The sequence below is a fragment of the Heptranchias perlo genome, chromosome 2, assembly GCF_035084215.1.
Source record: "Heptranchias perlo isolate sHepPer1 chromosome 2, sHepPer1.hap1, whole genome shotgun sequence".
NCBI classification, from domain to species: Eukaryota; Metazoa; Chordata; class Chondrichthyes; order Hexanchiformes; family Hexanchidae; genus Heptranchias; species Heptranchias perlo.
Genome location: NC_090326.1, coordinates 166,815,745 through 166,843,732, shown reverse-complemented (window position 1 = coordinate 166,843,732; position 27,988 = coordinate 166,815,745). Strand labels below are relative to the sequence as shown.

The following is a 27,988-nucleotide window of genomic DNA, read 5'->3' as shown; positions in this document are numbered from 1 at the left end:
TTGGGTACTGAGGAGTTCCGCACCGTGATTGGGTATTGAGGAGTTCCGCACTGTGATTGGGTATTGAGGAGTTCCGCACCGTGATTGGGTATTGAGGAGTTCCGCACTGTGATTGGGTATTGAGGAGTTCCGCACTGTGATTGGGTATTGAGGAGTTCCGCACTGTGATTGGGTATTGAGGAGTTCCGCACCGTGATTGGGTATTGAGGAGTTCCACACCGTGATTGGGTATTGAGGAGTTCCGCACCGTGATTGGATATTGAGGAGTTCCGCACCGTGATTGGGTATTGAGGAGTTCCGCACCGTGATTGGGTATTGAGGAGTTCCGCACTGTGATTGGGTATTGAGGAGTTCCGCACTGTGATTGGGTATTGAGGAGTTCCACACCGTGATTGGGTACTGAGGAGTTCCGCACCGTGATTGGGTATTGAGGAGTTCCGCACCGTGATTGGGTATTGAGGAGTTCCGCACTGTGATTGGGTATTGAGGAGTTCCACACCGTGATTGGGTATTGAGGAGTTCCGCACTGTGATTGGGTATTGAGGAGTTCCGCACCGTGATTGGGTAATGAGGAGTTCCACACCGTGATTGGGTATTGAGGAGTTCCGCACTGTGATTGGGTATTGAGGAGTTCCACACCGTGATTGGGTATTGAGGAGTTCCGCACTGTGATTGGGTATTGAGGAGTTCCGCACTGTGATTGGGTATTGAGGAGTTCCGCACCGTGATTGGGTATTGAGGAGTTCCGCACCGTGATTGGGTATTGAGGAGTTCCGCACCGTGATTGGGTATTGAGGAGTTCCGCACCGTGATTGGGTATTGAGGAGTTCCGCACCGTGATTGGGTACTGAGGAGTTCCGCACCGTGATTGGGTATTGAGGAGTTCCGCACCGTGATTGGGTATTGAGGAGTTCCGCACCGTGATTGGGTATTGAGAATATGGAACTCGCTGTGACAGTGATTGAAGCCGTTACCATTGGCGCCTTTAAGGGGAGCTTTGATGCATACATGAGGGAGACTGGATTAGAGGGATATGGGAGCAGGGTGATAGAGGTAATTAGAGTGGGAGGAGGCTCGTGTGGAGTATAAACACCAGTTGAGTGAAAAGCCTGTTTCTGTGCTGTGGTTTCTATGTCAGGAGGTGCTGAGATAAGTCGGTTGTATCCTCAATGAGTTGAAATGAAGCACATTACATCACACAAATCAATCACCAATCTTTTATTTGAATATAATTTTCAGATTAATCAGTTTACAATCACAGAGACATATCATCAATTATCAGACCTGATTACAGCTCCCGTAGTGTTACCCAAAACACAGCACATAGAGATGCAGCCTTAATTCCCCAACAGAAAGGTTATTTATAGATCTCAATCCACTAAATTGGAAGCTGTGCTGTTTACTGAGGTAACCACAATGGGTTCGAAGGTTATCCCTCACTTCACACTCTCCAGCCTATCAAAATTAATGTTGAGATTTCAATCAACCTTTCAGACCCCCGACACCAAGACCCCAGAGTCAGATCCAATTAGACATAGAGTGAACTGACCAATCACAACTTCTGAAGAGAAGGTTCTAGAAGCTGCATCCACGATAGAGTCTGGGAGCCTTACCAGAGACTCCTTTCCCTACTGGAGAATCCTACGGGAGCTGGTATACTCTATGTTAGCAGTGGTACCCCTCAAGAGCTCCAGCGGATGGGTTTGGATGTGATCTATCTGATTTCCGACTGTAGAAAATTGGAGTCACAACACTGGGCTCTAAAGGAGAATCAGAATATCAGTAATCTACAGACAGAAACGCCACAGAACAAGCTACATCTGGTTATCCAAAACTGAACATCAAAACCAACGTTTTTATTCTTCAATACGCCATATATTCCCAATTTTATTTTCTCCTCTTATACTATTAATCCCTCTTATACTATTAATCCCATTTATACTATTAATCCCTCTATGCTCTCCTGGAATTTCTCCTCCATCACAAAGATTGACTATTTTCACCTCCGTAACATCATCTACCTCCACCCCATGGGAGGCGGATGGGGCCTCGGTTTAACGTCTCATCTGAAAGACGGCACCTCCGACAGTGGGAGGGATAATCTTCTAACCCCGTTGTGGTATCCCTCAGTACTGCACTGGGACTGTCAGTTTAGATTTTGTGCTCAAGTCTCTGGAGTGGGACTTGAACCCACGACCTTCTGACTCAGAGGCGAGAATGCTACCCACTGAGCTCAACTCACTACAGAATAGAGATCAGAAGCAGGACTGCTTGGACTATGAGGCTCATTAACTGGTTGAGAGCTCCCGATTACTGTTTCGAATCCAGGACTGTCATTGCTGCCCAGTTTCAACCAAAGATACAAACTCCACGTAACAGTCTCGTTATTAAAGAGACATGGTGTTCAAAGGTTGACAATTACAGTCAATGAACTCACCGTGGAGGTCCACTGTGCTTTATGCTGCTACTTAGAGTCATTCGTTGGCCTGTCACACACATTCACTAGTGGGTTGAAAACCAATTCAGTGGGGCATGACATATAGAAGGTTATTTCTGATGCACACTGGAGGAAACTAGACTCATCCTTTGGATTCGGATATAATCCATCATCTTTCCCACAGCAGATATTTGGTTTCCTAGTGGTGGAGCCTACAAGAGAGTCACAACATCACAAACATACACCGGAAACACCCAAACAAAGCCATCTGTGTCAGGTAGCCTACATGATCAGAAGTTAAATCTTCGTTGTTTTACGTTCCCAGACAGATTCTTAGACACTCAGATCCAAAACTACAGGAGTTTTGAACCAGAGTAGATCTGGCACCAGGCACGATGGGGCCGAATGGTCTCCTTCTGTACTGTAACCTACTATGATACTATGATGAGCCTGACTTACTGTATTAAAGCATTAATGGAGCGAATTATAGAATCGTTATTTTTATTCGTTCATGAGATGTGGGCGTAGCTGGCGAGGCCAGCATTTATTGCCCATCTCCAATTGCCCTTGAGAAGGTGGAAATGGCTGGAAATGCGGAATTCTGATGAGCTGTGGTTTCTTTCGCGATGCAATCTGCTCGTCAATTCGGTAGTTCTTGATTGGATTACGGAACATGAGTGAGTTTGTTAATACTACAACAACAACAACAACTCACGTTTATATCCCAGGGCGCTTCACAGGAGCGATTATCAGACAAAATTTGACACCGAGCCACATAAGGAGATATTAGGACAGGTGACCAAAAGCTTGGTCAAAGAGGTAGGTTTTAAGGAGTGTACTAATGGAGGAGAGGTGGAGAGGGGGAGAGGTTTAGGGAGGGAATTCCAGAGCTTAGGGCCTAGGCAGCTGAAGGCACGGCCGCCAATGGTGGAGCGATTAAAATCGGGGATGCACAAGATAAATAAGGTTGGTGAGTATTTTCCTGCTGAATTTGTCTAAGGTTAGAGTTTGTGGATTCTCGGGTCTCTGTTGTGTAGTGGGGGACTGCTGTTCAGCAAGGGCCCTTGAGTATACCTTTTAATTGAAGTGAAATTGGTGGGATTCATTTAATTTGAATTAATTAGTTAAAGGGTAAGTCATGTCAGGACAGCCCAGCCTCGTGTTATCCTCTTCCTGCTGTATGTGGGAAATCAGGGACCCTTCCGGTGTCCCTGACGACCATGTGTGCGGGAAATGTATCCAGCTGCAGCTACTGACAAACCGCATTGCGGCACTGGAGCTGCGGATGGATTCATTAAGGAGCATTCGCGATGCTGAGAACGTCGTGGATAGCACGTTTAGTGAGATGGTCACACCGCAGGTAAAGGTTGTACAGGCAGGAAGTAAGTGGGTGACCTCCAGGCAGAGTAAGAGGAGCAGGCAGGCAGTGCAGGGGTCCCCTGTGGCCGTCCCCCTCTCAAACAAATATACCGCTTTGGATATTGTTGAGGGGGATGACTTATCAGGGGAAGGCAGCAGCAGCCAACTTCCTGGCACCAGGGGTAGCTCTGCTGCACAGGCTGGGAGGAAAAAGAGTGGAAGAGCTATAGTGGTAGGGGATTCTATCGTAAGGGGAACAGACAGGCGTTTCTGTGGCCGTAAACGTGACTCCAGGATGGTTTGTTGCCTCCCTGGTGCCAGGGTCATGGATGTCACTGAGCGGCTTCAGGGCATTCTCAAGGGAGAGGGTGAGCAGGCAGAGGTCGTGGTCCACAATGGGACCAACGACATAGGTAGGAAAGGAGATGAGGTCCTGCATCAAGAATTTAGGGAGCTAGGTAGCAGATTAAAGAGCAGGACCTCAAAGGTTGTAATCTCTGGATTACTCCCAGTGCCACGGGCTAGTGAGTATAGAAATAGGAGGATAGAACAGATGAATGCGTGGCTAAAGAGTTGGTGCAGGAGGGAGGGTTTCAGTTTCCTGGATCACTGGGCCTGCTTTTGGGGAAGGTGGGACTTGTACAAGTCGGACGGGTTGCATCTGAACCAGAGCGGGACAAATATCCTTGCGGGGAGGTTTGCTAGCACTGTTGGGGGGGGGTTTAAACTAACTTGGCAGGGAGATGGGATACAGAGTGGAGCTACAATAGGGGGTGATGTGCAGCCAAATATTGAGAAAATAACAAGTCAGCTTGGAAGACAGGGCAAATATGTAAGAGCAAGGCTGGATGGCATCTATTTTAATGCAAGGAGTCTTGCAAATAAGGTGGATGAACTGAAGGTGTTGATAAACACATGGGAGTATGATATTGTTGCTGTCACAGAGACATGGTTGAGGGAGGGGCAAGACTGGCAGCTCAATATTCAGGGGTACAGAATCTTCAGGCGAGACAGAGGGGGAGGTATAAGAGGAGGGGGGGTCGCAATATTAATTAAAGAATCAATTACTGCCATAAGGAGGGATGATATATTAGCAGGTTCCTCAAATGAGGCCATATGGGTGGAGCTTAAAAACAAAAAGGGGGCAAGCACTTTGATGGGAGTGTACTATCGACACGCAAACAGTCAGGGGGAGATAGAGGAACAGATATGTAGGCAAATCTCAGAAAATTGTGCAAATAATAGGGTAATAATAGTGGGGGATTTCAACTTCCCCAATATTAACTGGGATACTCAGAGTGTAAAAGGCTTAGAGGGTACAAAATTCTTAATGTGCATCCAGGAGAGCTTTTTGAGCCAGCATGTAGAAAGTCCTACAAGAGAGGGGGCGGTACTGGACCTAATTCTAGGGAATGTGGCCGGCCAAGTGGAAGAAGTGCTAGTAGGTGAGCACTTTGGTGACAGTGACCATAATTCGGTGAGATTTAAGGTGGTCATGGAAAAGGACAAGGAGGGGCCGGAAATAAAGGTTCTAAATTGGGGGAAGGCCGATTTTAATAGGATAAGGCAGGATCTGGCCAAAATGGACTGGGATCAGCTGCTTGTAGGAAAATCCGCATCGGAGCAATGGGAGTCTTTCAGAAGGGAGATTGAGACCATACAATGGCAACATGTTCCCGTAAAGGTCAAGGGTGGTTCCAAGAACTCCAGGGAACCTTGGATGTCAGGGGATATACGAGAATGGATTAGGAAAAAAAGGAGGGCTTTTGGCAGATACAAAAGGCTAAGGACGGAGGAAGCCCTAGAGGAGTACAAAAAGTGCAGGGGGATACTTAAAAAGGAAATTAGGAGATCAAGGAGGGGCCATGAAATAACACTGGCGAGCAAAATAAAGGAAAATCCTAAGATGTTTTATAAGTATATTAAGGGTAAGAGGATAACTAGGGAAAAAATAGGGCCCATTAGGGACAAAAATGGCAATCTGTGTGTGGAGCCGGAAGATGTAGGAGGGGTTCTAAATGAATTTTTTGCATCTGTTTTCACTATGGAGAAGGACGACGTAGACAGAGAAATACGACAGGGGGACTGTGATATACTCGAACATATTAACATCGAGCGGGAGGAGGTATTGGCGGTTTTAGCAGGCCTAAAAATGGATAAATCCCCAGGCCCGGACGAAATGTATCCCAGGCTACTATGTGAGGCAAAGGAGGAGATTGCGGGGGCTCTAACACATATATTCAGAACCTCTCTGGCCACAGGGGATGTGCCAGAGGACTGGAGAACCGCTAATGTAGTACCATTATTCAAGAAGGGGAGTAGGGAAAAACCGGGGAACTACAGGCCAGTGAGCCTAACATCAGTGGTAGGAAAATTATTGGAAAAAATTCTGAAGGACAAAATTAGTCTCCACTTGGAGAAGCAAGGATTAATCAGGGATAGTCAACATGGCTTTGTCAAGGGAAGATCATGTCTGACTAATTTGATTGAATTTTTTGAGGGGGTGACTAGGCGTGTGGATGAGGGTAACGCAGTGGATGTGGTATACATGGATTTCAGTAAGGCCTTCGATAAAGTCCCGCACAGGAGACTAGTCAAGAAGGTACGAGCCCATGGAGTCCAGGGTGCCTTGGCACTTTGGATACAAAACTGGCTTAGTGGCAGAAGGCAGAGGGTGATGGTCGAAGGTTGTTTTTGTGACTGGAAGCCTGTGGCCAGTGGGGTACCACAGGGATCTGTGCTGGGGCCCTTGCTGTTTGTGGTCTACATTAACGACTTGGATATGAATGTAAAAGGTATGATCAGTAAGTTCGCTGATGATACAAAAATTGGTAGGGTGGTAAATAGTGAGGAGGATAGCCTCAGTCTGCAGGACGATATAGATGGGTTGGTCAGATGGGCGGAACAGTGGCAAATGGAATTTAACCCAGAAAAGTGCGAGGTGATGCACTTTGGAGGGACTAACAAGGCAAGGGAATACACAATGAATGGGAGGACCCTAGGCAAGACAGAGGGTCAGAGGGATCTTGGTGTGCAAGTTCACAGATCCCTGAAGGCGGCGGAACAGGTAGATAAGGTGGTAAAGAAGGCATATGGGATACTTGCCTTTATTAGCCGAGGCATAGAATATAAGAGCAAGGAGGTTATGATGGAGCTGTATAAAACACTGGTTAGGCCACAGCTGGAGTACTGTGTGCAGTTCTGGTCGCCGCACTACAGGAAGGATGTGATCGCTTTGGAGAGGGTGCAGAGGAGATTCACCAGGATGTTACCAGGGCTGGAGCACTTCAGCTATGAAGAGAGACTGGGAAGATTGGGTTTGTTTTCCTTGGAGCAGAGGAGGCTGAGGGGGGACATGATTGAGGTGTACAAAATTATGAGGGGCATAGATAGGATGGATGCTCAGGAGCTTTTTCCCTTCATTGAGGGTTCTATAACAAGGGGGCATAGATTCAAGGTAAAAGGCGGGAGGTTTAGAGGGGATTTGAGAAAGAACTTTTTCACCCAGAGGGTGGTTGGAGTCTGGAACTCACTGCCTGAGAGGGTTGTGGAGGCAGGAACCCTCACAACATTCAAGAAGCATTTGGATGAGCACTTGAAATGCCATAGCATACAAGGCTACGGACCAAATGCTGGAATATGGGATTAGATTAGACTGGGCTTGATGGCCGGCGCGGACACGATGGGCCGAAGGGCCTCTATCCGTGCTGTATAACTCTACGACTCTATGACTCTATGACAAGTGGCAACAATTGGAGGAGCGCAGAGATCTCTGAGGGTTGTGGGGCTGGAGGGGGTTACAGAGATAGGGAGGGGCGAGGCCATGGAGGGATTTGAAAACAAGGATGAGAATTTTAAAATCGAGGCGTTCCCGGACCGGGAGCCAGTGTAGGTCAGCGAGCACAGGGGTGATAGGTGAACGGGATTTGATGCAAGTTAGGATACGGGCAGCAGAGTTTTGGATGAGTTCAAATTTATAGAGGGTGGAAGATGGGAGGCCGGCTAGGAGAACATTGGAATAGTCCAGCCTGGAGCTAACAAAGACATGGTGGGGGTTTCAGCAGCAGATGAGCTGAGGAAGGAGTGGAGACGGGCAATGTTGCGGAGCTGGAAGTAGGCGGTCTTGGTGATTGAGCGGATATGTGGTCGGAAGCTTATCTCAGGGTCAAATAGGACACCAAGGTTGAGAACGGTCTGGTTCAGCCTCAGACAGTGGCCAGGGAGAGGGATGGAGTCGGTGGCAGGGGAACGGAGTTTGTGGCGGGGACCGAAGACAATGACTTCGGTCTTCCCAATATCTAGTTGGAGGAAATTTCTGCTCATCCAGTACCGGATATCGGACAAGCAGTGTGTTAAATCAAAGGCAGTGGAGGGGTCAAGAGAGGTGACGGTGAGGTAGGACATTGAACATTTCCTGTATCCCACCCCCACCCCCCTCCTACTTCCCCAGTTACCATTGGTAGTTCCCGTTATCTGCGGCAGTGCTGTTGTTGGGGTACTATACGGCCAGACACAAGCATTCGCTATTTCATCGTAAACCAAACTGGTCTGGCATGCCACGTGGTGAGCCATTCCTGCGGAGCACTGGTAGAACGTGCTGGGATTGATGGGATTGGCATAGTTTCCGTCAACTTTCTCTTTGCAGAATGTTGAATTAAAAGTGCCTGCAAGAGAATCACAATATCAGCAACAAACTCAATTGTTCAAGCTGCAGAAACTTGCATTTTAAAAGAAGATTAGGAACACAGGAACGGGAAGAGGCCATTCAGCCCCTCGAGTCTGTTCCACCATTCAATTAAATCATGGCTGATCTGGACCTCAACTCCATTTACCCGCCTTTGCTCCATATCCCTCGATACCCTGACCCAACAAAAATCGATCAATATCAGTCTTGAAAGCTCCATCTGACCCCGGCATCTACAGCCCTATGGAGAAGAGAGTTCCAGATTGCTCCTATGCTTTGTGTGAAAAAGTGCTCCCTCATTTTATTCCATTTCTCCTGAATGGCCTAGCTCTAACTTAAGATTATTCCCTCTTGTTCTTCATTTCCTCAAGAGAGGAAATCATTTCTCAGTATCTGCCCACTGTACTGATACTGTTCCCATTGGTGGAAGGGTCAAGGTCCAGAGGGCACCGATTTAAGGTGATTGGCAAAAGAATCAAAGGTGACATGAGGAAAAACTTTTTTACGCAGCGAGTGGTTAGGATCTGGAATGCACTGCCCGAGGGGACGGTGGAGGCAGATTCAATCATGGCCTTCGAAAGGGAACTGGATAAGTACTTGAAAGGAAAAAATTTGCAGGGCTACGGGGATAGGGCGGGGGAGTGGGACGAGCTGGATTGCTCTTGCATGGAGCCGGCGTGGACTCGATGGGCCGAATGGCCTCCTTCTGTGCTGTAACCTTTCTATGATTCTATGATTTTACCCTATCAAATCCCTTTATCATTTTAAACATCTCAATTAGATCACTCCTCAACTCAAGAGGATATAAGCCAAGTTTATACAACTAGCCCTCATAATTTAACCCTTTAAGGCCTGGTGTATCTGCACTGTACCCCCTCCAAGGTCAATATATAAGAGTAGGACAGGCTGGATAGTCCAATATGCTACCACCAGTGATGGTCTGGTTGGTCTGTAGAAAACCCAAAGGAGGCACCTTGTTTCTCTATTTCTTAAGCTCTATAACGAGGGGGCACAGATTTAAGGTGAGAGGGGAGAGATACAAAAGGATCCAGAGGGGCAATTTTTTCACTCAAAGGGTGGTGAGTGTCTGGAACGAGCTGCCAGAGGCAGTAGTCGAGGCGGGTACAATTTTGTCTTTTAAAAAGCATTTGGACAGTTACATGGGTAAGATGGGTATAGAGGGATATGGGCCAAGTGCAGGCAATTGGGACTAGCTTAGTTGTATAAACTGGGCGACATGGACATGTTGGGCCAAAGGGCCTGTTTCCATGTTGTAACTTCTATGATTCTATGATTCTATGAATCTAGATGTCCAGATTGCCCCCACCTCTTTGTGAAGTGCTTCCTGGCATCACCCCTGAATGGTCTAACTCTAAATTTTTAACAGACTCATATGTGGGGTCCTGCGGGGGTCTGTTTGGGGACCACTTTTCCATAATATCTTCATAAATGATCTGGAGCTAGGAGTCCCAAGCACAGTGGCTAAAATTGCAGGTGATACAAAGCTAACGAAGGTGGGAGACTCCGAAGCTGATCAGGATAAGTTACAGGAGGATTTGAGTATACTTGGGAATTGGGCAGACAGGTGGCAGATGGAAATTTAATGTAGAAAAATGCAGAAATATTATTTCAATGAGCGGGTGGTCGATCTATGTAACAGACGGTGGAAGCAGATAGTATTGATTCATTCAAATACAAATTAGATCTCTTTCAGAAAATAATATTTTGGGATACAGTATATGAATAATTGGAGACATGTCATGTGATAAGTGGGAGGAACAGGTGATTTTGGACCTATGGTTCCCAAATCTCTCCATCGCTGGGGTTTTTCCTCACCTCATGTCTGGGTTTATTGTGGACTAATTGATGGAGATTGATTGTTCTGATTAGTCAATAACTCCATCATCGTTGTATCATGGGACTGCCAGGATGGTAGACGGTGAACTAGATGGACATTGGTCTTTTCTCATCTGGCGATTCCTATGTTCAGGAAACTTCAATTCACCAAATAAGCTCTGGATGACCTGTGCCAGCTTCTAAAACCCAACCTTCCGCCCAACAGCTCCGCCCATGGCAGTCAAGGTGAGTACCCCTCTCAAACTTTATGCCGCTGGCTCTATCCAGTCCATTTCTGATTGGTGATCCCCCTTTCCTGGGGACTTATGCCAGGGTGCAATCCAGTCCTATGTACCTCAGCTGATGGATGATCTCTTTAGGAAATCTGGGGACTTCATGTATTTTCAAAGGACGCAGGGCTTTGGTGAGACCTCACCTGGAGTTCTGTGCACAGTTTTGGTGTCCTTATCTAAGGAAGGATACACTTGCCTTAGAGGCGGTGCAACGGAGGTTCACTAGATTAATTCCTGGGATGAGAGGGTTGTGCTATGAGGAGAGCTTGAGTAGAATGGGTCTATACTCTCTGGAGTTTAGAAGAATGAGAGGTGATCTCATTGAAACGTATAAGATTCTGAGGAGGCTTGAAAGGGTAGATGCTGAGAGGTTGTTTCCCCTGGCTGGAGAGTCTAGAACTAGAGGGCGTAGTCTCGGGATAAGGGGTCGGCCATTTAAGACTGAGATGAGGAGGAATTTCTTCACTCAGAGGGTTGTGAATCTTTGGAATTTCCTACCCCAGAAAGTTGTGGATGCTGAGTCATTGAATATATTCAAGGCTGAGATCGATAGATTTTTGAACTCCAGGGGAATTGAGGGATATGGGGATCGGGGAGGAAAGTGGAGTTGAGGTCGAAGATCAGCCATGATCTGATTGAATGGCGGAGCAGGCTCGAGCGGCCGTATGGCCTACTCCTGCTCCTATTTCTTATGAACTTATGACACTATGACGGCAGCATGAGAGGGCTGTTCAGTTGCTGGACTCCCCAAAGGTCAGGGAACAGTAGATGATCCTTGAATTTCCTTAACAGGAAAGAATTCCGCTCCCTCAATGCCCAACTGATATGTGACCAGCATCAACAAATTGATGCGTCTCCCAACTGATGACTCCACTTTTGAATGCCCACCTCAGCAGCTGAATATCACCACTCAGAGAGACATTCAGTCACCAGAGTTGTCATAGTGAGGACTATTGGCGTACTGAAGGGATGGTTCCTTGTCTTGATAGAGCTGGAGGGGGCACTGTAGTACACTCTTGCATTGCCGTCACTTGCTGTGCACTGCACAACTTCACTCCCCTTAAAGATCTGGAAATAGAACTAGAGGGAAGGAAGGCCTGACCGCAACGGTGGCAGAGAGACCGAGAGGCCGACTACTGGAGGATCTGACTTGAAGGAGCCTACAGTCATAGCTGCCAGAGAAAACCCTAATTACATAGAGGTTACAATATGGAAATGGGCCACTCAGCCCATCCGGATCTACCGGTGTTTACCCTCCATGTGGCAGATAAGTCAGACACCTCTTCCCTGTCTACAGCTCCACAGCGTTCATGGGTAATCCAAACCTTTCACGCGCAAACATTTGTCTTTAGGACTCAGTAACTCAGGGGACAATTGACCAACAGAGTTAATTCAGACAGCACCATCACTTCAATAACTGGCTGTGGAGTCCCATTCAACATCACTACCTCTTATTACCGTGCTTCAGCTGGGTTTCTAGATGTGCTTCCATGTCCTAGTGCTTCTTCTAGGTGCAACCTGAGGGTAAGTGTCTTGGGACTGAGGTGACCCTCATCCCATGGCAACGAAAGTCCTGGAAAGTTTCCTGTGGTGGGCTGCGACTCTACCGCAGATGCCTGAGCAATCTGACCCTGCCTCCTATGTGCAACTTCAGTAGGCATCTGAGGGGCTTGGTGGGAGTGTTGGCACACATACAGCTACCTTGAGAGAGAGCCGACTTCTACCACATCGCTGGTACTGGGCCCAGGTTCCAGGCGCCAGGGATCAGCGAGAAGGGCTGATCCAATGGTTGCCTCTGGATCCTGAAAGCCCCCAGAGTGGCGTCTTGTAACCCACTCCTGTGTCTGGGAGCCGGAAGGCAATGTTCTCTCCAGCCTATCCACCCAGGGCCCCAAGGCCAGCAGTCCATCCTTCCAACCTCTCCTGGGCCACTCTGGTAAGAGGGCAGGTGGACGAAGGCCACAAACTTCAGTGGAGGTGCCACGGGCTCCATTGACGTCTTTAGTGAGGAAAAGGCTTCCCCGATGTTGCCACATAAGAGGGCAGTGGACTGCATTGTGACCCCTGCCATCTGTTGCATGTCCTGGGAGATGCACATAGCTGGGATGCTCATCAAACCTCCTTCGTTTCAGAGCAAGGCCCATGAGATTTGAGTGTGCTGGCTCCTCATCCAAGGTCAACCGTCTCCTCAGCCTATGCGAGTCCTCTTCCATGCCTCCTTCCTTCATCTCCCTCCGGCTCTGCGACTCTCCCGGTGTAAATTCCTCATCCGCACTCTGCCATTCTCCCCCCTGGGTGAATGTCCCTGAGCTGGTGAGGGTGAAAGTGAGGGCAAGTGATGCAGGGTGTGAAGCAAAGGGATAGTCTCCTCCTCCTCCTCCTCCTTCTCCTCCTCCTCCTCCTCCTCCTCCTTCTCTGATTACCATGCTGTGATTGATCTGCAGAACAAGAGGAAAAGAGTTTAGAATGACATAGACCACACAGAGAGTGCATAAGAACTCTCCAGGGTATCCCTGCTGGTTGGTAGACTATGTTCCTGGATTAAGAGCTGGCAACCCCTTACATACAAGCACCTACAGCTGGCTCAGGCCCTTCTCTATCTCCTACGGCCAGTGCAGGATGCCCTCCCCAGCACGTCACAGGGACTGAGCTAGTGTTGGGGATCTCCCCGCCCCTGGTGACCTCCCTCTCAAGGGCACCGTGTGCCATCTTCACCTGGAATAAGAAAACCCATGTTAGGAGAAGCCTAGCTTCTCACTAAATCCCAGGTGTTACAGGGAGGACAAGCGCTGGAAGGACCCTTGGAACGTGAAGGCTTGAAGATAATAGGGGGCTGCGTTCATGGGAGGCTTGTGAGAGGAGATCCAAACGCAGGTACCAGGTGGAAGAGTGAGAGTGCGGGAGAGCCACGGTGTTCGCTGCGTGTTGATGTTGCATTCCATTCACGAAATGAGGGTGAGATGTGGAGGGGGACCCATTATACCAAAGTTAATAGGGGGAGGTGGCAGTTCTCTTGCCTCGCCCCCCCACCCCCCAAACCCAGGTCAGATCATTGACCTTCTCACAGCATTGCACAGGCATCCTGGGTGTGGGAGACTCAGAGCCATTACCACCTCCCTCCGCATCATTCACCACGCCCTTTAATTTGAGGCACGACTTGTAGTAAGCATAGCATGTTGGGAGGAACAGGTGACTTTGGACCTATGGTTCCCCAATCTCTCCACCACTGGAGTTTTGCTCACGTCATGTCTGGGCCTGTTATAGACTAATTACAATCATCTCAGCCCCAGAGCATTGCTGCAGGAGTTCCTCAGGGCAGTGTCCTAGGCCCAACCATCTTCAGCTGCTTCATCAATGACCTTCCCTCCATCATAAGGTCAGAAAAGGGGATGTTCGCTGATGATTGCACAGTGTTCAGTTCCATTCGCAACCCCTCAAATAATGAAACAGTCCGAGCCCGCATGCAGCAAGACCTGGACAACATCCACGCTTGGGCTCATAAGTGGCAAGTAACATTCGCGCCAGATAAGTGCCAGGCAATGACCATCTCCAACAAGAGAGAATCTAACCACCTCCCCTTGACATTCAACGGCATTACCATCACCGAATCCCCCACAATCAACATCCTGGGGGTCATCATTGACCAGAAACTTAACTGGACCAGCCATATAAATGCTGTGGCTAAATAGTGTGATGGAATACTCTCCACTTGCCTGGATGAGTGCAGCTCCAACAACACTCAAGAAGCTCGACACCATCCAGGACAAAGCAGCCCGCTTGATTGGCACCCCATCCACCACCCTAAACATTCACTCCCTTCACCACCGGCGCACTGTGGCTGCAGTGTGTACCATCCACAGGATGCACTGCAGCAACTCGCCAAGGCTTCTTCGACAGCACCTCCCAAACCTGCGACCTCTACCACCTAGAAGGACAAGAGCAGCAGGCACATGGGAACAACACCACCTGCACGTTCCCCTCCAAGTCACACACCATCCCGACTTGGCAATATATCGCCGTTCCTTCATCGTCGCTGGGTCAAAATCCTGGAACTCCCTTCCTAACAGCACTGTGGGAGAACCTTCACCACACGGACTGCAGCGGTTCAAGAAGGCGGCTCACCACCACCTTCTCAAGGGCAATTAGGGATGGGCAATAAATGCCGGCCTCGCCAGCGACGCCCACATCCCGTGAATGAATTTTTAAAAATTGTTAGAGATTGATTACTGCAAATAGTCAACAACTCCATTATTGTTGTATCATGGAACTACCAGGATGGTGGAAGGTGCACTAGATGCACCTTGGTCTTTCTTCCACTAGCAATTCCTATGTTCAGGAAACTTCAATTCATAGAATCATAGAATCGTTACAGTAATCCAGTTAGTCCACTCCCCCACTTTTTCCCCCATAGCCCTGCAAATTTTTTCCCTTCAAGTATTTATCCAATTCCTTTTTGAAATCCACGATTGAATCTGCTTCCACCGCCCTTTCAGGCAGCACATTCCAGATCATAACTACTCGCTGAGTAAAAAAGTTTATCCTCATGCTGCCTTTGGTTCTTTTGCCAATCACCTCAAATCTGTGTCCTCTGGTTGTCGACCCTTCCACCAATGGGAACAGTTTCTCTTGATTTAATTTATCTAAACCCGTCATGATTTTGAACACGTCTATCAAATCTCCTCTCAACCTTCTCTGTTCTAAGGAGAACAAGCCCAGATTCTCCAGTCTATCCACGTAACTGAAGTCCCTCATCCCTGTAACCAGTCTAGTAAATCCTTCCTACACCCTCTCTAAGGGTGCAGACCCAGACATGAGACGAGGAAAGCCCCCACTGGTGGAGAGCTTTGGGAAACATAGATTCACCAAACAAGCCCTGGATGAGTTGTTGCTTTCTTGGCTTTCTCCCATGACTCCCAGCCAGAATTCCCTTCGCATCCTCGTCGGTCCCAGTCAACACCTCCAGGGTCTGCATCTGAGAAATTAAAGGATCAACACTTGGCCATGGTCCTAGCAGGGATTCGGCTGGGGTTATCGGGGCTTGCCATGAAATCTCTGGGGCAACCGTGGCTTTCAAGTCCTCAGAAAAAGAAAGGTAGCTATCCAGTGGTGCTGAACATGTGACAGAATCCAGTGAATCCAGTGCTGAATCCAAAGACAGAACTGCTCGACCTGTGTTCCTTCCACGAAGCTTCAGACACTGGAGCAAAGGCAAGTAAATGGAGTCGAGGAACGGAGCAGCCATGATCTGATGGAATGGTGGAGCAGGCTCAAGGAGCTGATTGGCCTACTTCCTATCTTCCTGTGTTTAAGTTGCTGCAGCCCTTTAAACACTGCAACAGCAAGTTTCCTTCCCCCTCTGTCCTGCACCCATTTTACTTGGGGTCAGTGCCCCCTGCCCACCCACTCATGAATATTTAAATTGCCTGACAGACCGAAGTCTCACTCCATCATCTCTCTGATCTCCCTAAAGACCCAAGGAAGTTTGAGGCCAAAGTCTCTGAATTACATGGTATTTACAGCACAGGAACAGGCCATTCGGCCCAACTGGTCTATGCCAGTGTTTATGTTCCACACGAGCCTTCTCCCTCCCTACTTCATCTAAACCTATCAGCATATCCTTCTATTCCTTTCTCCCTCATCTACTTATCCAGCTTCCCCTTAAATGCATCGATGCTATTCACCTCAACTACTCCATGTGGTAGTGAGTTCCACATTCTAACCACTCTCTAAGTAAAGAAGTCTCTCCTGAATTCCTAACTCAGCACAGATCAGGAATCAAGTCCGTGACTTACTGGTCTGTGCTACACCGGGCAGTACCAGCCTGCTGGGGGAGCCTGTTGGAGATTTATAATCCCAAATTAGGAAAGGAAAGTAATTGCATCTAACCTGACTCTTCAGTGCAGTACTGAGGGAGTTCTGCACTGTCGGAGGTGCCGTCTTTCGGATGAGATGTTAAACCAAGGCCCCATCTACCTTCTCAGGTGGATGTAAAAGGTTCCATGGTACTATTTCGAAGAGGAGCAGGGGGAGTTCTCCCCAGTGTCCTGGGCCAATACTTATCCTTCAACTATTCACTAAAAAACAAATTATCTGGTCATTATCACAGTGCTGTTTATGGGACCTTGCTGTGCACAAATTGGCTGCCACGTTTCCTACATTACAAGAATGACTACACTTCAAAAAGGTACTTCGTTGGTTGTAAAACACATTGGGACGTCCTGAGGTCATGAAGGCGTTGTATAATTACAAGTTTTTTTTATATATATATATAGTGCCTTTCACAACCTCAGGATGTCCCAACTCATTTACAGCCAATGAAATATGATTACATTTTTTTCTAGATGTAATTTCCTACATGAGTTCATTTGTTAACAATTAATGTGGGTGAAAAACTTAGAATATAGAATCATACAGCACAGAAGGAGGCCATTCAGCCCATCCTGCCTGTGCCGGCTCTTTGAAAGAGTTTTCCAATTAGTCCCACTCCCCCGCTCTTTCCCTGTAACCCTTCAAATTTTTCCTTTTCAAGTGTACATCTAGTTCCCTTTTTTCTGAATAACAGAATTTATTTATAAATTCAGTATTAATCCTCTTTAACCAGTATCTCCATTTACCTTGAATTGGAACATTCTCTGGCCAGTCACACATTCCTGCTCCCGGATTGAAAACCAATTGATCAGGACATGACAAATGGAAGGTTTGTCCAAACACGCACTGGTAGAAGCCAGACCTGTCTAATGGGTCCTGAAAATGTCCAGTTTCCTTCCTAAGGCAGAAGTCTGGATCCACATCGCTGGGTCCTACAAGAGAATCACAGTATCAGCCAAACACACACAGGAAACACCCTCAACAAACTCAATGAGCTGGTGTCTTTGTCAGACATCCAAAGCTGCATTTCAAGATGACAAGTGTTCTATTGCTGAGTGATAAATGGTACATTTTCTGCATAAGACCAGAGCAGATGGAACGGTTTTCTTGGTATAAATTCATCACTAAACATTTTTTTCTCCTTTTACCTGGGGAGACTGTTGTGATCTGTACAGTCTTTGAAGGGTCCTTCATTGTAGATGTAATGGTCTTCTTTGTCATTGTAGGGGTTTCCTTTACTGTTGTAGGGGTCACCGTTGTTGCTGTTGGGGTCGTTCTTGTTGTTGTAAGGGACTCACTTGTCATTACAGGAGTCTCCCTTGTTGTTATTGGGGTCTCCCTTGTTGTTATTGGGGTCTCCCTTGTTGTTATTGGGGTCTCCCTTGTTGTTGGGTTCTCCCTTGTTGTTATTGGGGTCTCCCTTGTTGTTATTGGAGTCTCCCTTGTTGTTATTGGGGTCGCCATTGTTGTTATTGGGGTCGCCATTGTTGTTATTGGGTTCTCCCTTGTTGTTATAAGGGACTCACTTGTCAATACAGGAGTCTCCCTTGTTGTTGCTGTTGGGACTATGATTGTTGGTGGGGTGACTGGCATTGGATGGACACACGCAACAATCCTCGTGCTGAAGACTAAATTCTGCGTGCAGGTGATGTGGCTTGTTTCTTCAAGCCAGCAGAAATAATAACTGGCGACGTCCTGTGGGTCTTCATAGAATCCATTAGGTCTCCCACTGCAAAAGAACAAACTCCCTACAAGAGAATCATATAGTGTCAGCAAAGCACAGGGGGAATGTCCTGAACAAACTCAATGGCTGTTACAGCACGAAAGGAGGCCATTCGGCCCATCAAGTCCGTGCCGGCTCTATGTAAGAGCAATCCAGCTAATCCCACTCCCCCACCCTATCCCCGTAGCCCTGCAATTTTTTTCCTTTCAAAGGTATTTCATTGGCTGTAAAGTGCTTTGGGACTGAGGTCGTGAGAGGCGCTATAGAAATGCAAGTTCCTTCTTTTTTTCTTGTAGGGACCACCTGGGAGTCCAGGGCAGGTTCGAGGCTCTGCGTCCCTGAAGAGGGGGCTCCCAATTCGTTTTGTAAGTGGCCCGCTTGTGGCAACTAAACTTAGTTTCTGGGGAACATGGGAACAGGAGTAGGCCATTCAGCCCCTCGAGCCTGTTACGCCATTCAATTACATCATGGCTGATCTGTATCTTAACTCCATCTACCCACTTCCGTTCCGTAACCCTGGATAGCCTTGCCCAAAAAAAAAAAATCTATCGATCTCAGTTTTGGAAATTTTCAATTGATTTAACCTCAACAGCTTTTTCTATTTTGGGGGGAGGCGGGGGGGGGGGGGGCGCGGTGGAGGGGCAGAATCTGGCACTACCAACCCCTCCCACAGCCAGGCCACGTAGGTCGGACTTTCCAAGGCAGCGTGAGCCTTAGATGCGCTCCTAGTGTCACGGGACACCAGCCAAAGGTCAGCCAGCAAAGAGACTTCTCCCTTACCCCGCCTTTGCCGGGGTCAACAGCAGAAGTCCAGGGCGGCCGCACTGCGGCACTAGTGCCCCGATCATTTCACACTATCGCTACTGGTCAATTTCACCCCTAATATATTCAGAGTTTACCTGAAGACTGTCAATAAATAATAGAAGGAATTGCTAAGTTCATATATTACTGCTGATATAAAAGTGTCCTGGTTCTCCAGAATGTACGTCAATAAAATAAAACAAAATAAAAACAGAGAAGGCTGGGAAATACTCAGCAGGTCAGGCAGCATCTGTGGAGAGAGAAACAGAGTTAACGATTCAGGTCGACGACCCCTCCGTCAGAGCTTTACATAATAAAGCCGAGCTTGGGTGGGGTAGCTGGTGCATTGGTTTAGAATTCGACCCTTTCAGCTCAATCGCCTGAAGCATCTATTCTGTGGCCGATGAGAACAAGGGAAGGATGGTCAGAGGTGAACTGTCCATAGTCACCAGATCAACGTTGAGCAGAATGGGCCCTTATCCAGAGAGTTTAGAAGAATGAGAGGTGATCTCATTGAAAGATATAAGATCATGTGGGGGCTTGACAGGGTGGATGCTGAGAGGTTGTTTCCCCCGGCTGGAGAGTCTAGAACTAGGGGGCACAGTCTCAGGATAAGGAGTCGGCCATTCAAGACTGAGATGAGGAGGAATTTCTTCACTCAGAGGGTTGTGAATCTTTGGAATTCTGTGGATGCTCTGTCGTTGAGTATATTCGATAGATTTTTGGACTCTGGGGAATCAAGGGATGTGGAGATCAGGCAGGGAAGTGGAGTTGATCTGATTGAATGGCGGAGCAGGCTCGAGGGGCCGTGTGGCCTACTCCTGCTCCTATTTCTTATGCTCTTATCACAAGATGAGGGAGATCATTCGGCTCATTTAGTTCATCCATCCTGAAAGACCTTAAAGTCCCGCCCATTTCAGCACCCAATTGTTTCCTCTCTCATTCCAGGGATTTTGCCTCCACTGCTTTTTGTGGAAGTCTATTAGATTAGAACATAAGAAGTGGAGCAGGTGTAGGCCATTCGGCCCCTCGAGCCTGCTCCGCCATTCAATAAGATCATGGCTGATCTTCGAACTCAACTCCACTTTCCTGCCTTATCCTCATATCCCTTGATTACTACTCGTTTACTATTGATCACTCTTTGTATGAAGAAGAATTTATTGACATCAGTCCTAAATTTACCTAGTTTGAATCTGCATCCCCTCGTCCACTCTCACTGCTTAATTTAGAGTAATATTCCAGGCTTACCTTTTCCATTCCCTTAACTATCTTATATTCCTCAATACACCACCTCCTTTCCAGGCTGAAAGGTCCAAATCTCTGCAGGCTTTCCTGGGAACTCAGACACTTGACACCAAGCATCAGCCTCGTGACTCTTCTCCGACACAAATTACTTTTGTAGCTGAATCAATCGCAATATTTAAGAGGGATTTAGATGAATACTTGTAAAGGAAAAACTATTAAAGGGATAGGGCAGGCAAATGAGATTAGTCCTCAAGGCAAACATAGGAACAGGAACAGGCCATTCAGCCCCTCGAGCCTCTTCCACCCTTCAATTAGATCATTGGTGATCTGTCCCTTGACTCCATTTACCCTCCTTTGTTCCATATCCTTGATACCCTCACCTAACAAAAATCTATCCATCTTAGTCATGAAAATTTCAATTGACCCCCAGTATCCTCAGCCTTTCGGGGGAGAGAGTTCCAGATTTCCACCACCCTTTGTGTGAAGAAGTGCTTCCTGATTTCACCCCTGAACGGCCTGGCTCTAATTTTAAGATTGTGCCTCCTTGTTCTGGATTCCCCCCACCAGAGGAAATAGTTTCTCTGTATCGACCCTATCGAATCCCTTTGATGTTTTAAACACCTCAATCAGATCATCCTTCAATCTTCTAAACTCAAGGGAATACAAGCCAAGTTTATGCAACCTGTCCTCGTAATTTAACCCTTTAAACCCTGGCATTATTCTGGAGAATCTGTGCTGCACCCCCTCCAAGGCCAATATATCCTTCCTGAGGCGCGGTGCCCAAAACTGAACACAGTACTCCAGATGGGGTCTTTTTTTTATTCATTCATGGGATGTGGGCGTCGCTGGCAAGGCCAGCATTTATTGCCCATCCCTAATTGCCCTTGAGAAGGTGGTGGTGAGCCGCCTTCCTGAACCGCTGCAGTCCATGTGGTGAAGGTTCTCCCACAGTGCCGTTAGGTGGAGAGTTCTAGGATTTTGACCCAGCGACGACCAAGGCTCTGTACAACTGAAGAATCACTTCCTTCCCTTTGTATTCCAGTCTACTTGAGATAAAAGCCAACATTGCATTAGGCTTTTTGATTGCTTTTTGTACCTGTGCGCTAACTTTTAGTAATTTGTATACTTGGACTCCCAGATCCCTTTACTGCTCCACAGCTGCTAGTTTCTCACCATTTAGAAAATACTCCAATTTGTCTTTTTGGATCCAGAGTGGATGACTTCACCCTTCCCCACATCGAACTCCATTTGCCACAGTTTTGCCCACTGATTTAATCTATCAATATCCCTTTGCAACTTCCTGCTCCCATCTACGCAACTAATTGTGTCTCCCAACTTAGTGTCATTTGCAAACTTGGACATACAGCTCTCTATTCCTTCATCCAAGTTATTAATGTACATGGTGAAAAGCTGAGGCCCCAGAACAGATCCCTGAGGAACACCACATGTCATATTTAAAAACTTTCACATTGATCAAAATTCCAAAAATAATTGGGTGCCTGAGATGGGAGCAGCCCCGTGCCAGCACTCGAATACATCAACTGGACTGGTATTCCAGCACAACACCTGAGGGGGTGCTGTGCCATTCGAGGTGCTGGCCCCTCAGGTGAGTTTTAAACTGAGGTCCCATCATTCTGATTGGTCAGGTACAACTGCAGGGAGTTCTCCCACTGTCCAAGACAACTCTCCTCTCTCCACAAATACCACCAAAAAAGAACAGAGTAACCAGCCGTTCATCTGGTTGCTGTTTGTGGGACTTTTCTGGCACAGGATATCTGCCAGCCTGCACTGTTGGGTTTATATATGCTATTGTCATATATCCCTATTGTCCTTATGTGGAGGTATTACAGGATATTAGCATTCATACTTACCCCCTATTACAAGTTCGAGGACTAGGAAACACTGAAACTTCTGCAGTGCATGTGAGCTAGGTATCGATTATAACTCCCGTGCAAAGGACTCCTCAGGAGGTCGCAAGCCTGTCATCTTGACTGTTTATGCTCGTCTCAGCAAGACTAGATCAAAAAGTCCCCAAAGGAGCCTCCAGTGTGTTGTGTTTCTTATAGTTTAAATCACACGGACAAACGTGGGTACAATATGTCACTAGGTTGTGCGTGTATGCTGTTTATGTGAAAGCTCGTTTAGTGGTAAGGTTAGCTGCTGCTATTTGTTGCAAATGTCCATTAATGTCTTAGCTTGTTTATTACACTCTGGACATTCCACAGATGAGTGCTCATCATTGCACTCTCTGTAGCCTTTGATGTCTCATCTCTTCCGATGTTCTTTATAAAAGTAATTTATAGTTTAGTCATACTGGTGACTCCCTTATATTTTCTTGACTGACTCCTATATTTCTTATCTCTTCTCATGAATGGTTAATAAAGTCAGGTCTGCAGTACCCCAGGTCTGACCTTGTACTTTTGCAGCTAATGCAGAATGAGTCTTTAATATGTGGATATATATTTTCTATTAAGAAAAGATTACTATGGCAATTCGACCTGGTACACCTATACTTACATGCACTCCAAAAGGTAATTCACCATTTGGTGATGTGATAAGGTGAGGAGACATATAAATACAAGGAATTTAAAAAAGCAATTTTTTTTCCCTAAAAGATAGACCCTGATTATAAATATAATACTGTTGCTTATCTCTTCATTTCTTACCTGACAGATCTACTGGTGTGTGCGAGGCGGCTGCTGGAGCCTGCGTTGTGGCTGCTGGAGCCTGCGTCGTGGCTGCTGGAGCCTGCGTCGTGGCTGCTGGAGCCTGCGTCGTGGCTGCTGGAGCCTGCGTCGTGGCTGCTGGAGCCTGCGTCGTGGCTGCTGGAGCCTGCGTCGCGGCTGCTGGAGCCTGCGATGCGGCTGCTGGAGCCTGCAGTGTTTCTGCTGGAGCCGGCGGTGTTGCTGCTATGCTCTGTGGTGGTAGGGCAGTTGGCGGACTGACGCACCATGCCAGCCCTGAATCGAAGATCAGGTTATTTTGGCAGGTGCTGTAGACAGTTACATTCCCCAGGCACTGATAGAAACTGGCAACGTCCTTTGGATCTGCATATATCCCAACTTCTTTGCCATTGCAAAAGGTCACAACTGGTGCACAGGACCCTACAAGAGAGTCTCAATATCAGCAATACAGACATCAAACAGCCCAAACAAACCTCTTCATTATTCGGAATTCCCTAATTTAATTATTTCCCCACGTTTTAGCTCTAGTCCTGTCACCCATCGTTCCTGGATTGATAAGGTGAAGACGGAACAGTCGAAACCTCAGCTAATTTCACTTTGCACCTCCACCAATCGCGGACCTTGTCGTGATATTCCCATAATCCCAGCCACAAGCTTTTAGGGTTTTTAAAAATAAACGACAGCAACCATCAAATAAAGGTAACTCCCTAATTCACCTCGAATCATGGAATGATACAGCACAGGAGGAGGCCATTCGGCCCGTCCTGCCTGTGCCGGCTCTTTGAAAGAGCTATCCAATTAGTCCCACTCCCCCTGCTCTTTCCCTGTAGCCCTGCAAATTTTTCCTTTTCAAGTATTTATCCAATTCCCTTTTGAAAGTTATTATTGAATCTGCTTCCACCGCCCTTTCAGGCTGCGTAAAAAAATTTCTCCTCATCTCACCTCTGACTTTTTTGCCAATTATCTTAAATCTGTGTCCTCTGAAACTGGAGCACTTGATCCAATTCTACCACATTTAGGCTAAAAAGAGAGAGACTCGTGACGCGATTGACTTGTCCGGCTGCTGTTTTTTTTTTGTTATGAAGTATTTGAAGGATTCAAACACTGACCGTGGAATAGTAAATGACTCCGGCCTGTACACCCTTGAATCTGTATCTTTAGTTCTCTGCATGATGATGGGTTTGGTCAGTGAGTCTGACAGACAGCAGTAGGACAATACAATCAGGGGTACAGTAGAGTTGGGGTTATGGGATATGGGAACATAGGTGTGGGCCATTCAGCCCTTCAAGCCTGTTCTACCATTCAATTAGATCATGGTTGATCTGCATCTTAACTCCATCTGCCTGCCTTGGTTCCGTAACCCTTGTGTCTCTGGACTAATGATCCAGAGAGCGTGAGTTCAAATCCCACTGCGGCAGTTTGAGGGTTTGAATTCAGTTTGGAAATAAAAATAAAAAGTAAAAGTGACAGTGGAGTTGTCGGATTGTCATAAAAAACCCAACCGGTTCATTAATGTCCTTTAGGGAAATAAACCTGCCGCCCTTACCCAGTCTGGCCAATATACGTGACTCCAGTCCCATACCAAGGTGGTTGACTCTTGTCTGCCATCTGAAGTGACCTAGCAAGCCCCTCAGTTGTACCATAGGCAATAAATGCTGTCCTTGCCAGTGACGCCCACATCAAATTAATTTTTTTCTTAAAATTGTACAAGATGTTATAATCGATATCTTTAATATTTCCTGAAACATACTCAGCTCTACATTTACCAGACATTGCACGTTCAAAAACTTTTGAACACATTTTACTTCCTGTAATAGTCTGCCCCCTCAGGTGGATGTAAAAGATCCCATGGCACTATTTCGAAGGAGAGCAGGGGAGTTCTCCCCAGTGTCCTGCCCTCAACCAACATCACTAAAACAGATAACCTGGTTATTATCACATTGCTGTTTGTGGGATCTTGCCATGCGCAAATTGGCTGCCGCGTTTCCTACATTACAATTGCGACTGCAATTCAAAACAGTACTTCATCGGTTGTAAAGCCCTTTGGGACCTCCTGAGGTTGTGAAAGGCTCGAAATAAATGCAAGGTCTTTCTTTCTATCTGACTGTGAACCCAGTACTCGAGTCCCACAAGTGTTTTAGGTGCGGTGAGCAGAATTGGATTCTCTCTATGGTTTGGAGCTAACAGATACACTGACATCTTATAGGTGAAGATCACAACAACTCACCCAGCTGTCCCAGTAGCATCAAGACCAGAGACCCTGAAATAAATGGAAATGAGAATTAGTATCAACATGTGACAGGGGTTCGACACAAGGATTTTATATTCTTCATTTCTGTCCATCTAAGTTACCGTTTAGTCACTTTTAACATACCCTTTGACGTTCCCCCTCCCATTTTTCCCCTTCTATCTCTTCAGAAGAATCTATAATTTTACCCCCCATTCTAGTCCATATTCTTAAACAGAGGCTGTGTGATTCCATTGTAGACAGTTCCCTTCCTTAGCATAGGCCTCCAGGTCCCCTCTTTTTTGTTTTTCAATCTCCTGGCATTTGAGTGCGCAACATATAGAATCATAGAAACATACGATCGTCAAGTCTTATAGCACAGCAGGAGACCACTCGGCCCATTTTGCCTGTGCCGGCTCTTTGGAAGAGCTATCCAATTAGTCCCACTCCCCTGCTCTTTCCCCACAGCCCTCCAAATTTCTCCCCATCAAGTATTTATCCAATTCCATTTTGAAAGTTACTATTGAATCTGCTTCCACCGCCCTTTCAGGGAATGAATTCCAGATCATAATAACTCGGTGCATAAAAAGATTTCTCCTCATCTCCCCTCTGGCTGTTTTGCCAATCGCCTTAAATCTGTGTCCTCTGGTTACCGACCCTCCTGCCACTGGAAAAAGTTTCTCCTTATTTACTCGATCAAAACCCTTCATGATTTTGAACACCTCAATTAAATCTCCCCTTAACCTTCTCTGTTCTATGGAGAACAACCCCACCTTCTTCCAGTCTCTCCACATAACAGAAGTCCCTCATCCCTGGCACCACTCTAGTAAATCTCCTCTGCACCCTCTCTAACGCCTTGACATCCTTCCTAAGATGCAACTACTTAGTGGCAACTAACATCTCCATTCCCTACCCTCACTCATCCATCACCTTCCCCTTGCTCAGTTCCTTTCATACATTTTCCCTTGCTTAGTTTTCTGCCTTCTCATCTCTCCTGCTCTGTGAAACAACAACAACAGCAACAACTTGCATTTATATAGCGCCTTTAACGTAGTAAACTGTCCCAAGGCGCTGCACACGAGCGATTATCAAACAAAATTTGACACCGAGCCACATAAGGAGATATTAGGACAGGTGACCAAAAGCTTGGTCAAAGAGGTAGGTTTTAAGGAGCGTCTTAAAGGCGGAGAGGTTTAGGGAGGGAATTCCAGAGCTTGGTGCCCAGGCAGCTGAAGACACGGCCGCCAATGGTGGTGGGATTAAAATCGTGGATGTGCAAGGGGCAAGAATTAGAGGAGCGCAGAGATCTCGGAGGGTTGTGGGGCTGGAGGGGGTTACAGAGATAGGGAGGAGCGAGGGCATGGAGGGATTTGAAAACAAAGACGAGTTTTAAAATCGAGGCATTCCCGGACCAGAAGCCAATGTAGGTCAGCGAGCCCAGGGGTGATGGGTGAACGGGACTTGGTGCGAGTTAGGATACAGGCAGCAGAGTTTTCAAATTGCTCAAAGTTGATCAAATGTGGACACGTTGCCGACCTCCTCTACCTCTGTGTTATTAACTAGTTTGTTACTCAGAGCCACTGAAGGGGAAGGAAGAGGAAGAGGAACCATTGCCCAAAACATTGAAAAATTAAAAAGTACAACAGGGAGAAAAAGATTGAGAAGTGGCTCACCTGAACACGAGCTCAGCACTCCCATCCTCAGTGTGCTTTCCGTGCTGATCACTGCTTTATCTGTCTGTCTCTTGGGTATTTATTGGGGACATCAATTTCTGAGAAAAGTTTATTAATATGCAAAGAAGGTTCCAACTTACCAGGAGCCAAGTAGCAGTGCGCAGAGTCTCACTCGAATTACAGGCTTAGATTTCTGTGGCGTCTCCTTTGCCGAGGGGTAAAGGTAAATGATTTACGATGGAAGAGATTAATTGTTAGGAATTAAGAAGTGAATTGGGCCGATAGACTTGGCATCTGCGACACTGTTCAGTTACTGGTGTCTGCCTTTGGCCAAGTGATGCAACAGCTTATGATCATAAGATGTCTTATGTTGTTTTCTGAAGGACGACCCTTCTCTCAACTCTTGCCTAGTCTCTCTCTCTCTCTTTTTCTCTCTCTCTTTCTTTCTCCCTCTTTCTCTCTTTCTCTCTGTATGCCCCCCTCGCTCTCTTTCTCTCTCTCTCTCACTGTATGCCCCCCTCTCTTTCTCTTTGTATGCCCCCCCCTCCTGCCTCTCTCTCTCTCTCTTTCTCTCTGTATGACCCCACCTCTCTCTCGCTCTCTCTCTTTGTGTATGCCCTTCTCTCTATGTCTTTCTCTCTCTCTGTATGTCCCCTCTCTCTTTCTCTCTCTCTCTGTATGCCCCCCTCTCTCTTTCTCTCTCTCTGTATGCCCCCTCTCTCTTTCTCTCCCTCTCTCTCTCTCGCTCTCTTTCTTTCTCTCTCTCTTTCTCTCTCTCTCTGTATGCCACCCTCTCTTTCTCTCTCTCTGTATGCCCCCCCTCGCTCTCTTTCTCTCTCTCACTGTATGCCCCCTCTCTTTCGCTTTGTATGCCCCCCTCTCTCTGCCTCTCTCTCTCTGCCTCCCTCTCTATCTCTCTCTTTCTCTCTCTCTGTATGACTCCCCCTCTCTCTCTCTCTCTTTGTGTATGCCTTTCTCTCTCTCTCTCTGTATGCCCCCTCTCTCTTTCTCTCTTTCTCTCTCTCTGTATGCCCCCCTCTTTCTCTCTCTCTCTTTCTCTTCCTCTCTGTGTATGCCCCCCTCTTTCTATCTCTCTCTCTCGCTCTCTTTTTGTGTATGCCCTCGCTCACTCTCTCTCTCTCTATGCCCCCTCTCTCT

The 27,988-nt window shown here is 47.1% G+C and overlaps 1 protein-coding gene across 3 annotated transcripts; it reads right to left on the bottom strand.

Annotated features, from left to right (window-relative positions):
- Positions 1-1,203: 1,203 nt before the first annotated feature.
- LOC137299856 (chitin-binding domain protein cbd-1-like) lies at positions 1,204-27,068 on the bottom strand. 3 transcript variants are annotated; one of them, XM_067968806.1, is made up of 8 exons: positions 26,971-27,068; positions 25,158-25,190; positions 22,913-23,350; positions 17,626-18,225; positions 17,224-17,409; positions 8,251-8,460; positions 2,438-2,649; positions 1,204-1,760 (listed from the first exon to the last, which is right to left on the bottom strand). In XM_067968806.1, exons 2-7 carry the CDS (start codon positions 25,174-25,176, stop codon positions 2,465-2,467), a joined length of 1,638 nt encoding a protein of 545 aa, XP_067824907.1. In that variant the 5' UTR covers positions 25,177-25,190; positions 26,971-27,068; the 3' UTR covers positions 1,204-1,760; positions 2,438-2,464. The 3 variants fall into 3 exon arrangements, with proteins under 3 accessions (XP_067824907.1, XP_067824898.1, XP_067824917.1); XM_067968797.1 differs by lacking the exon at positions 26,971-27,068 and adding an exon at positions 26,831-26,961; XM_067968816.1 differs by lacking the exons at positions 17,626-18,225; positions 26,971-27,068 and adding an exon at positions 26,831-26,955.
- Positions 27,069-27,988: the final 920 nt, after the last annotated feature.